Source organism: Hippocampus guttulatus, chromosome 11 (genome assembly GCF_054856545.1).
Source record: "Hippocampus guttulatus isolate MCC_2025c chromosome 11, RoL_Hgut_1.0, whole genome shotgun sequence".
Lineage (NCBI taxonomy): Eukaryota > Metazoa > Chordata > Actinopteri > Syngnathiformes > Syngnathidae > Hippocampus > Hippocampus guttulatus.
Window position 1 is genome coordinate 10,840,809 of NC_141271.1, and position 12,546 is coordinate 10,853,354.

Genomic DNA, 12,546 nt, shown 5'->3' on the forward strand with positions numbered 1-12,546 from the left:
AGTTTTGACAATAAAGGGGGAGTCAAAACATTGTCAGGATTTGTGTCAAAGGTGAACCGGGCACTAAATTACCATCAGCACATATAAATCCATCATCCGAAATGGAGAGCTTAACAGCTTGTTTACGCTTTGCTGCTCATTATTGAAAGCCTGAGCTGATGCTGGCTGAACTGAACCGTGTTGAAGTAATAAGTGCAACCAACACTGTTCCAAGACTTCAGCGATCGACTGTACATGGATTTCTCCCTGGAGTTATATGCACATCAATAAGCGGGAGGGCTGGAATGGATTTATTTGTCAATATGCTTAAGCTGCAGATGTGTAGGTTAGTCCAGGGACTACTTGAGCGAATTGATGCTTTTCAACTTCAAGTGTGAGCTATCGAGCTAATGGCTTTGGGAATTTGATCCAGGCCACCTTCCTCGGATGCCTATGAAAGAGAGAAAAGAGCGAGCAATTTCCCCCCTGACATTTCTCTTCCTGAAAAAATGAACACTTGGGTTCTTTATATTAAAAATTTCAATCGAAATCAAACAGTTAACATTGCTTTGTTGTTGGATAATATTAATTCAAAGACATTCACGATTGGACCTGCAGTCATTGTGCAGTCAGGATGATTATTACTATGTTTAGCTCAGTTAAAATTACACATGCAGGACCAAAAAAAAAGTGTCAACTGTTTTTGCCAAGTAAGATATGGTTTATTTTATGCCTGTATGTGATTAATGTATTATTTGCGGGCCGCTTATTTTGGGGGGTCTTTTTACAGGTCCATGATTGTCACTCGAACCATGCAGAGTTGAGCAGAATATACACTTCCAGTTAAATACAAGATGAATGCATCTGACATTATTATTGTTGGCCAAGGGAAAATAAAGTGTGGATGATGACATCATGCTATTTTTACAAAACATGCAAATTGCCGCTGAGAAATTGACATTGGATCCATGTCGCCCTCTGTGTTGTAGCTGAATTGGGGGACTACAATGAGACTGAGCATCCTCTGGGCTATCTGTCTGAGTATTGTTTCATCCCCAACCCACCTCAAGATTTCCATAAGGAGGTCGCCAAACATCACCATCAACACAGGTAAATGCAGAGGAGAGCAGTGGAAATTTGATTTGATTTTAGTCCTTGAAAATTCATCGTCGGAAGTGTTGTAATATACCTTTTCTTCTCCTTTCCTCATATTACAGTGTGTTATTCAATCTACAAGGCTATTTGTTACATTGTATTCATGAATTCTGCCATCAATTTGTGAACTACTTATGTGCGCACACGTTCACAGATGCTCTCGCTAGGCTAGCTCATGTTATACCACTGCTTTATGTGACGTTCCCCCAGCTACTTTTTTTGTTTTGTTTTCCTCTGGCTCTTCCTTTCCTTCACCATATGTCTTGTTCGTTAACACACCCACACACACACTTATCCTTCCTACAATGTCACCACGCCTCTCCCCTTGCTCCACCATCACTGATCCTTGCCTGTATTTTTACTCGACTTACTTTGCCCCCCCCCCCCTTTCTCTCTCCCAGTGGTCTATCTCCTGCCCAGTCGGAGTTTAATTATCTGAACACAGCACGCACGCTAGAGCTCTACGGGGTAGAGCTGCACTATGCAAGAGTAAGTAAAGTTTGATCTACTAATGCCTGTGTGTGTGCTTGTTTTTCTGTTTATCTAGGTCCCACCCCCTAAGCAAATGGCATATGGCCTGTGAGACAGTATGTCTGCACCTCATGCTCCGTTTCTTCATAAAGATCAGAGCAAGATAACTTTGCCTGCATGCTGTTGTGGTAATTTAGGTCTAAGTCTACTGGTTCGAGCAACATTACATATAACACGCCAGTTGCTGTATCAGCTGAGTAGTCAAGTGTCCAAGCAAAACTGAGGTTGGAGTTGCTGTTGGGATAGTCACGCAATACAGAATGTATTAACTCATTCACTGCCCTGGACGTTTATATTCAAGAGTCAACTTGAATCCAACCCGTTTATCTCTTCCATCCATCTTATCTGTGAAGTTGAGATTTGTAAACCACTGTCATGACTAACAAATTCTTATAAATTGTGACGTTGTATTACTTTAGATTTGAGATCAGCACAGGTTTTGAGTAGAAGAGAAAGACTAGTGGGTGAATTTCAATTGTGAGGGAGAGAAATGTCAACACGTTGGAAGTTGGATAAATCTAGGCCCCTCAGACTTAGAGTTCCTAAATGTATTCCATAAACATGAGTATAAATGTAACTGAATGTAACAAAATGTAATGTAAAATAAATAACTTTATTTTACATTTTATTTAAAATGAATGTTAAATGCTGTAGCTCTTACCTTATTACTTATTGAAGTTAATATCTATTTGCAGAGATGTACACAAAATGTTTGCTTTTTTTCCTATTGTATCGTAAATCTTTTTAATTTGTGAGGTTAAGACATTCACATTACTCCATAAATGAATGATCCAAGTGAATAAATAAAAATCATCAAACACCAGTTGTGACATTAACTTGAACGTGTTCAAAACTTATGTCACAGTTGAGAGGAACAGAATAATGATACAACCAACAATTGTGAGCTACTTGGAACATGAGACAGACGGAATATTTTACAAAAACAAATGGCTGCATACTGCATGTGTATGTTTTCGGGATGTACCTGTTCAAAGACCTTCAGTATGCACTGCTGAAAAAGACTGAGGTTTCGTGCAATCCCTTCAGCCACAATGCATTTAGCTTTCACTGCCTCATTGTTTTCAGTTGTGGCTTTTGTGAACACGTTCTGCTGCAATCGCAGGTTGCCTTTTAATTCGTAGACAATTGGTTGGTTTTCTTGAAGGCTTATTTTGGCTCAGTGTTTGGTGTCAAAATGCCAATGTCGATTGTACTCTGACAACTAATATTGCCTCATAACACAACAGCATACCTTTTAATTTTCTCGTTGAAGCACAAACATGTATGTTCATTCTTTCTTGAAACTGCCTTCCATCTGTATCCATTTTAGTCTTGTTGAACATTTTGCGATCATTGTTTGCATTTCTCAGTTCCACTTGTTTGGAAAATCGCATTGATGTGAATACCTACACTGCAATCTCATGGTGGCATGTTGCCACTTTGCAGGTATCAATTACCACGCTTTGTGTGAGATTTAGTTTTTGGTCAAAGCACGCTTGAGACTTACTTATTTGAAGACACTCAGGCCTTTTAAGCGATCACAGGCCACATTCAGTGACATGGCAGGGCAAATGTGGCCCTCGGGCCTTGAGTTTGACACCTGGCTTACATTGTCACAGGGCACTTGTCACAAGAAGGCATGCTCATTTATCACCATGTTTTTGTTTTACGGTTATTACGATTAGTGTTTTTCATCCACTCCGTTGTACATTGAGGAGCCCCAGTTTGTGCCTTGCGCTCGGCAAGCCACCAGTCCAACTTGTTCCATGTCTCTCGTCCAAAGTCAGCTGGAGTAGCCTCCAGCTCATCACCAACCCTGATGATGATGAGCACTGTAGTGAAAGGAGGGACGAATGGATGGATTCTGACTTAGACAAGTAATACTGCTCTATCCTTGGACTTACTTAGCTATGCAGCTGAACAGTGGTTGACTACAAGGATAAAATACTTTGTATCAAATGGAGGATCAGGACACAGCCTTTAAATTGTGGATAAGTTCTTCAGTGGGAAGATTAAAAAACGCCTCCATTTAGTTGTCAAAGAAGAGGCGATACTTGTCGGAGTAGCTTTCTCAGGGTTACTAAACCTGAACCCACTCAAGGTATCCGACTGTTTTCTCTCACAAGCATCCGCTCTTGTTTTGAGTCAGGTGTATTCACACAGAGGCGCCTCCGTTTCCACCACTGCATTGGTTGCTTTGAAACACTGCCCAAGAATGTCTCAAAAATGTATTTCCCTCCCATCCGCAGTCCTTCTCCGTATTTGTCTTTTCTGACGCTCGGTACTTGTGCCTCAAAATACAAACTTTGTTTTCCGTTTTTTTTTTCAGGATCAGAGTAACACAGAGATACTCATTGGGGTGATGTCTGCTGGCGTTATCATTTATAAGAACAGGGTACGGATCAACTATTTCCCATGGTAAGTGACACAAGCGCACGTACACACATGCAAACACACACAATTTATTTACCTAGGCAGCAACATTCTTTTTTCTGGTGACATCTGTGCTGAGCGTGGGGAGTAACTGTGTGACTGTTTGGCATGCCATATGTTCATATCCACAGATGATGGTCCAAGTCAAATTGAGTTTGAATCGTATAGATGCCAAACATGGACACTCACCATCGGCCTTGGACAGAAATTGCACTTTTTTGTAATCATGTCCCTTTGGAAAATCCTGAGGTATCGATCATATTGGAGAGCAGCTTCTCAAAGAGGCCCAAATGGGGCATGTTACTTAATTATTTTGTGTATGGTGATACAGTGTAAGACGTTGGGATATACCAAGGCGCAGGTTGTTATGAGCGTAAATATCCTGGAGAGATTTCGTTACCTTGGCAGTGACATTTATTCTTCTAGGGACTGTGATCATGAGGTAAGCAGACAACTGGGCTGGGCACAGGAGGAATAAAATCGCTAAACCGGATGGTTCGGCATTCCATATATTTTTATCCACGGCTGAAGTTCCAAGTCTTTAGAATTGTGTTCCTCCCACTACTTCTTTAAGAGTGTGAAATCAACTCTCTGAGAAAAATCCTCTGGTGTATATAGACGGTATGGGACGACAGCTTCTCACAAACCCACATGGGGCATGAACTTGAATAATTTGTGAATGTCAGCAAAGCCACGATGGACACACACTTTCCAGTGGCCAGTCTTGCTTGTCTGTGTCTGAGCCTCTCCGTTTATGACCCCGAGGACACACGGGGAACACTTGAGATGAGATGAGACACATTTGACCGGGGGCTGTAGCAACCTGTGTGTTAGCTGCGCTGTGAGTCACTTACGGTGTAATGGTTCAATTGCTTGACCGTCATGGCAGAATGAACGTGATTCCCTCAGTGACGGTATGAATATGAGTATGAAATGTTGTCCGTCTCTATTTGTTGCCCTGCGATTGAGAGGCACCCTGTCTTGTGGGTAGTCTGCCTTTTCCCCACTGTCAAGTGGGGTAGACACACTCAACAGAATAAATAAGTGCAATAGAAAAAGGATGGATGGGTGGTCACTAGGCAGGATTCCTTGATTGACACTTGTGCATGCTCCCGAACCTTACCTGGCCTAACCTGTCGGGACTTTGGCACTAGTTGTTGGTAGTCAGGCAAATAGATGTAGAACGTTGCACGTGGTAAGTGTTGTTTATACCAGAAGCTCCCTTATTTAGTGTGATAACTGCTCATATTCTTGCTTGATATACAGAAGAATTATGAACTGACGTCACAGCTGAAAGACATTCAAGCACGATGCTACGTGACTCAATGTGAAGCGTGATCAGCTAGCCAACAGATTCAATTACACTTTCTGGGTTAGTGGCTCTGCTCTGTTATACTCTGTGGCCAAGAGCAGAGAACCTGCCAACTCCAGAAGCGTGTGGATAAGGATCAGTACTTTGTTTGAAAAATCAAATTCCTTTGATTTATTCACACTGGGCACTCCTTATTGCCCAAGACCATTCCTGGCAACTCCTCCAGACCCGTTCACTCTTTTGTCTTTGCAATGTAGGCTTTTGTTTTAACGAGGGGGAAAAAAAAAATCATTTAACCCCCCCCCCCCCCCCCCCCCCCAGACAAAAATCTGCTAATTTGGGGAATCAAACGGTAGATATTGTTGCTACAACTCCACCTGAACTGCCTCCAAGAATCCTTGTTGCTAACAAATGTACTGTGGGATATTTTGATGACCTCTCACATAGTAGTTGAGGTCGCTGTTAGCATTTAACTCACCGTTACCACTTATTTTTTACCCCCTCCGAATTATGTTGCTGATTTTATCTGAGTTTTATCATCTTTCTGTGTTGTACCAAATTTCTTAGAAATATTGAAACATCTCACTGCCCTTCTCACTGTGTTCCATGTAGTATGTGTGTGCAGTTTCATAGCAAGTGACAAAAGCACAATCCGTCTACATTTAGAGTCCCTTTAGCCCTTTAGCATTCGCGGAGAGAAATTAGTCTCTCATTTCCATTGCATTTTTTGTTTTTGATTTGATCTCAATTGTGTTACAGAAGTTAGGGCTCCTTCGTTTGCCATGATCTTATCATTTCCTTTCCTCTTTGACAGATTGTTCAATTTCCTTATTCTGAATTGTATTAAAAAATTGGTTCAAAGATTTAGTCAGAAATTCAGAACTCTTTCAGTTTTTTACAATTTCTCTTAGAGAAAAGCCAAAGGCACACTTAGATGGGCATGACTCATGCTCAACCTCGGCATGCGTGTGTGCTTCTGCGTGTGCATGTGTGTGCATGTGATATATATTTAGCAGGGGGTGGTGAGTCAGAGTAGCAACAGAGCTCTAGGAAGGAATTATGTTACTCTGCTGCTTATCAGCGCACCTCCCATAGTGTGCACTCATCTGATTTGAACATAAGGTTATAACACATACATATTAATGTCACTGCATTGGGTTAATGTAATTATTCCTATTTTTACAAAGGCACCAAGTTAGCAAGAAGTTTCTAGTTGTAGTCTTGCTTCTTCTGAGAATGTCTTCTCCTGGAAAGTAAAATTGGTACTGCGCAAAATACTGAACTTAATTGAAAGTCAAAGTGAATTATGAATTGTAAATTGAATTGAATCGGGTCCAAGTGAATCGAATCAAATCAATTTTGGACAATTGAGTTGATACCCAGCCCTAAAAACGGTAGAATACGACGCTGGGCATTAGCTGTCCTCATTACAAGCTTCGCTGACACCAAGCTATCATATTCTGTTGTACAGCCAAACCAACAGAATAACACCCCAAAATTATGTTTACTCACCCATTCAGTATGTAAAAATCATTAAATTACCACCATAAATAATTGTTTGGTGGACCACCTCCTCTGAGACGCTGCAATGGAGATTTCCACATCGACTGAGCCAGGTTGCTGTCGCGCTTTCTTTATTTGAATGGCCTTTCACACGATTCTAACATTGCATAGCATCACATTATGTGTTAAATGTTGCCCACTCGACACACATTGCAGCCTGGTCATCCTGGAAGAGGGATTTCCCCATCTGCTGGCTCCCTCTCAAGCAGTGGTTCTTAACTTGGGTTTGATCGAACCCTAGGGGTTCGGTGAATCAGTCTCAGGGGTTCGACAGAGCCTCTGCCATGGAGGTTAAGACACACCCGACTCAACATGTCCATTAGTTATGACACACCCGCTTGGCCATCACCGTCACTGACTGGTTCATTTTGTGCACAATTACAAAAAACTATATACTTATACTAACTGTGCTTACTTTTTTCTGTTTTTAATATATATATTTTTATGTCTTGATTTTGTAAAAATTCATATTTTTATTTTTCATTAGTGAAAGGGTCAGTGAATGTACATATGAACTGGTTGGGTTCGCCACCTCTAACAAGGTTTGGAACCACTGCTCTCAAGGTTTCTTATTTTCCCCCATGTTTTTTTTTGTTGGTGGTGTTTTTCTTTTTTCTTCCCCATCTTGTGTATTCAGATCAGGCGGATGTCATATTAACATCAGTCAACTGTGGGCTTGTGAAGCCCTTTGAAATGCTTGTGTGATAGAAGGAGCCAGCTTACCACTCGAGCAGGGGTCGGCAACCCAAAATGTTGAAAGAGCCATATAGGACAAAAAAACAAAACAAAAAACAAATATGTCTGGAGCCGCAAAAAAATAAAAGCCTTCTATAAAACTTACAATGAAGGAAACACATGCTGTATGTATGTAGGAGACTTGACTGTCTCAGAATTGTTAGTTATATACTCCTTTGTTGTGTGTTCACAAACGCCCCCATAGTATTTCTTTTGTGATTTCCTCGCTTCATTTTCTGTTTTGGTGCATTATTTTCACTTTTCATAGTGTCAGTAAAGTGATCATTAATTTCCGTTTTTTGGAGGCCGTCTTTGAACGCCTCTCGAGTCGAACGAGAAGTGAGAAGGCACGCAGTCGGACGCAGACGTGTCTGTGTTTGTCGAGACTTAAAAGCATAAATATAGTGTACGTTTTTAAAAACTAACACCACAGCTCTCTTTTTTCGGAGCTGCAACGTGTATCTATAGCTATTTGAGCTATGTTAGCCTACTATCAAAATCTTTTTCCATTTTCAAACATTTTTTATAAAGCTTCAGGGAGCTCAGTGTGCGTGTGCGCCGCCTTAGTTAAAATTGCATTGCCTTTGCAAGGTGTTCTCTGTCTGATATGTATCAGACTGTAAAATAGATTGCTGAACTTTCCCTGGTAGACTACTAAGTGGTCTATGCCCCACCTGCTGTCTCTCATCTCTCATAGGCCTTGAATGTGCAACTGCAACGAACTGATGGCAATCCACACTACAGTATGATTCAGTCAGACAGTAGGACAAAAGGTCATTCAGCCATTGTGGCTTACAATGAAAGTTCTTATTTCTCTGCGGGATCTGTGCCCACTGTCATGCCCATTGGGGTCTCAGTCAGAACATTTAGTTTTTTTGCCCCTACCCCCTCCCAACCCCTCCTGCATTTTGCATTTAAAAAACAATCAGCTTGTGACTGTCTTATTTTAAGCGCTGTGAAACCTGATGTGGCGTGCCGTGTTGCACTGATCCAAATCTGCCACACTACTTAAATGCTTCTTCCTTGGCCCATGCTCCATTTTTTTTTCTGGGTAATCCTGCCCACAAATAAACAGTTCTTTTTGTATTTCAGTATAACCGACCTTAAAATAACAAATTCCAAAAGAAGTGTTTTCTTTTTACACTCAACAACAGAGACACTAAACTCTTGTCATTTCTTTCCTCCAGGTTAAAAATAGTGAAAATATCCTTCAAGTGCAAGCAGTTCTTCATACAGTTGAGGAGAGAGGCGGTAAGTGTTTAGAAACACTACACACAAAAATTGTTTCATTACTGATTTTGAATGTGGAATACAGGCTGCGGCCACCTTCTGGTATGGAACAGTATTGCATTGTACGTCATGAACGTTAGTCAATTTATGCTGCAGAGTAGTTTTGTAGAAAAACAATTACCGATTGTACTTGTTCTTTGCATCTGCGTAAAGTTCTCCAATGTTAACAAGTTACAGGTTGTCACAGCAACCTTGCTATGATTGTCTCATTATCAGAATTAATCTGCATTGTGCTATCTGTAAGCCACCTCCCCGTTTTATTCAAATTGTGACAAGCTTTCGCATGCCTCAATTCATGACTGTTGGGAACAGCCATGAATATGATAACCACATGCAAATGCAATTGCATAATATGATCAGGTGATTATTAGGATTCCCTCATAGAACATCTTAGGTAGGGGACAAGAAGTGTGACTACTTTTTGATCTAGCCACACATCTAGTCTGTAAATCAACATAATCTGTAATATACATAATTGCTATTATTATTATTATTCCATTGTGCAATTCAAATGTAACTTCCAGCTGCTTTTTAACAGTGTCTCCTAGGGTTTCAGATGTAAGTAAAAGTAATAACAAAGGCCATAGATGTTTTTTAATAGTTTTATATTTCTGACTGTTTGCCTTTTGTTCCCTTCATCTACTCAATGTCAACAGAATGTACTTAAAACCAGCGTATGTGATTTGTAATGTACCTTTGTCACCGCAGCGATTAAACATTTATGTGTTTTCACCATTCTAAGCTGCCCTCCGAGGGCAACAATTACTCTGATGTGGCCTGGATGAAAACAAGCTTTACACAAGTTGGAGCGGTTTCTTTTAGCTCATAGATTCTCTGTGACATCTAAGCAAGATGTCACATACTTCCCATTGTATCTTTCCAACAAAGGCATCTACACTCTCACACTGTACAGTATATTTCTTTTACCTTGAGAAACTGGCATTTTTCTTGTGCCAGAGACGTTAACTTCCTGTGTATCTGTTATGAAATGGTAACACTTTGTCTCTTTGTAATTGGCCAAATAGTGGGCATGGTCCTTTGTGTGAGTCAGCATCCGATATACTGTACATGTTATTCTTATGACTGTCTCCATCTTTTCCTTCCACTCAGATCGAGACCCGAGAGACGCTACTTGGTTTCAACATGGTGAACTACCGGGCCTGTAAGAACCTGTGGAAGGCCTGTGTGGAGCACCACACCTTCTTCCGCCTCGAACGACCCATCCCGCTACAGAAGAATTTCTTTTCCCATTACTTCACCCTGGGCTCAAAGTTTCGTTACTGGTACGAAGAGGCGTGAGACATTCAACACACGAATAGTCCCAAGCGTGTTGACTTCACAGCGGGATTTTGACAAATGGAGGTGTACATGTATTATTTGAGAGACACATAGTTGTTTCACTTCATTTTTATGGACTAAAACACTAGATGGCTCATGGGCACCTTGCATGCTACCTTCCCCCAAATATCTCTGCTAAATTATTCATGGCTCACCCGAAAAGGGATTTTCAACCTGCAGAATATGTTTGGTTTGATGTTTTGTCTATAAAATTCCATTTGAAATAATAACTGGTAAATAAATTTTTATGACTTCAAGGCTATCAAATACCCAGATTTTTAAAAAAAGTTCTTTTAGTTTGATGGCATTCTATTGTTTGTTATTGTTCCACGTAGCGGGAGAACGGAGGTGCAATCTGTACAGTACGGCAAGGAGAAATGCATCAAGGACAGAGTGTTTGCGAGGTAGTTACCCTGTCTTCCAAGTTTTGCTAATTCAAAGTCCACACAGTAGCTGTTCTATTTTTGTTCTTAGTTAGTTTATTTGCACCTGAATTTCTTGCTTGCTCTGTGCAGATCTCCTAGCAAACCTCTGGCCAGGAAGTTGTTGGGGGGAACTGACTGGGAGACGGTGAGCAGGAACAGCCTATCAGATGAAAGACTGGAGACCCAGAGCCTGCCAACTCGCTCGCCACCTGGGACGCCGAATCAGTGCGCACAAATTTTAGCCTTTATTTGAAACGCCCATAATATGTATTTTGTTGTTGATGGTTAATGTATGTTTTAAAATGAATATTTGGGTGCATCCCAAAACAGAACGGCATGGAATAGTTCACTTATGTCAGGAGATCTTTAAAAAGTGAAAATCATTTGACTGTATATAGAGTCAATGAACACATCAGGAAATAAGTTTGTATTTTTGTAATATGTACCCAATTTTCTGACCCAATTCTTTTTTAATTGAAACATTTCATTAACGATGATTTTCCCTTTTTAAATTGAACTCATTAAAATGTAAGTTCTCCTCCCTATTTTTCTTTATTAAGATGCACCTCTAAATAGCTAATGAATTCCAAGTCAATGCAAAAAATATATTCCAGTTGCAAATATTTCAAGGTTTTTTCCACGACACATACTCAGTCCGTTGCTATTCTAATGAATATGCTTATTTTATAATCAAAAGTAGAAAAGATGTCGTAACTCATTTGTCTACATTGTGAACACTCCACAATGGTAATGAATTTTTGGGCACAAAGACGGCCTTCATGTTGGAGTCTCAAAATCTTTGTGTTTGCGTGTGTTTCTTAGAAATTCCCTGTTCACGCAAGAGGGCACGCGGCTACGCCCTTCGTCTGTCGGCCACCTGGTTGATCATGTGATACACACGTCGCCTAGCTTGCCCGTCTTCTCTTCGAATCATAAGTCGGCCTCCTCCACGCAGGCCAACAGTATAAGCTTGGACTCCACGCCGTAAGTGTCCTACCGTCCTGCAAAAGTTAGGTCACTATTAAAGCTTTTTTCCCCACCTTTTGACGCACATTCCCTCACTAACTTGGATTTAGCAGCAATGCAACAGATTTCAGTTCTGTCTTCCATATAAAAATAGCGGCCCCTGTAATTTTGTGGTTGAATTCTACTCATCTTTTGTTAGTGCCACTCTGTCTGACTACTCTGCTGAGTTGACTTTTTTTTTTTTTTTGGGTCCGCTTGTATCTGTGGCCTCTCCCAGCAGTTCACACCCTCTTTGAGTGACACTTAGTTGAAACCTTTGGAAAGACAAAGGAATTTGCTCTTTTATCACAACTGTAATACATTTTCGTACTATTTATTTATTTATTTATTTATTCATTCATTCATTCATTCATTTATTCACGCATTCATTCATTCATTCGCCGAAGCTTCGGAAAGCTTTTGTGAAAACAAGTTGGCTTTGATGAATGCCACCATTTTTAATAATGTCCCATATTATTCTTGGCCTGTCGCCTGCTCATTTTACTTGGCCGAAAGAGTAAAAGGCAGTTTTTCATATGGATTAGGGCTTCATAGGTCTCTGTAGCTCTTATGCTTGACTCTAAAGGTTTGGATGTAATTTTATCAATCTGCTGCCAGAAGTATATCCATGTGTGTGTGTGTGTTTGCGCGTGTGTGTGTGTGTGTGTGTGTGTGTGTGTGTGCATGCGCGCGCGTATGTGTGTGTGTGAGAAAGACACAAAGTGGCACCTATAACACCAGTCAAAACAAAGGCAATAATGTTTGACTGCTGCGCCCATC

General features: G+C 40.7%; 1 protein-coding gene across 2 annotated transcripts in view; it reads left to right on the forward strand.

The window, feature by feature from the left end:
* ptpn4a (protein tyrosine phosphatase non-receptor type 4a) overlaps nucleotides 1–12,546 on the forward strand; it is a 55,299-nt gene that overhangs the window by 31,370 nt on the left and 11,383 nt on the right. For both annotated transcript variants that reach the window (XR_015102236.1, XM_086123488.1), the window contains exons 8-15: nucleotides 969–1,089; nucleotides 1,536–1,623; nucleotides 3,995–4,083; nucleotides 8,896–8,959; nucleotides 10,109–10,281; nucleotides 10,672–10,740; nucleotides 10,852–10,986; nucleotides 11,584–11,745. Coding sequence is in view for 1 of the 2 variants with exons in the window: in XM_086123488.1 (XP_085979614.1) it covers nucleotides 969–1,089; nucleotides 1,536–1,623; nucleotides 3,995–4,083; nucleotides 8,896–8,959; nucleotides 10,109–10,281; nucleotides 10,672–10,740; nucleotides 10,852–10,986; nucleotides 11,584–11,745 (901 nt within the window). In the remaining variant the exon portion in view is untranslated. The remainder of the gene's footprint in view (nucleotides 1–968; nucleotides 1,090–1,535; nucleotides 1,624–3,994; nucleotides 4,084–8,895; nucleotides 8,960–10,108; nucleotides 10,282–10,671; nucleotides 10,741–10,851; nucleotides 10,987–11,583; nucleotides 11,746–12,546) is intronic.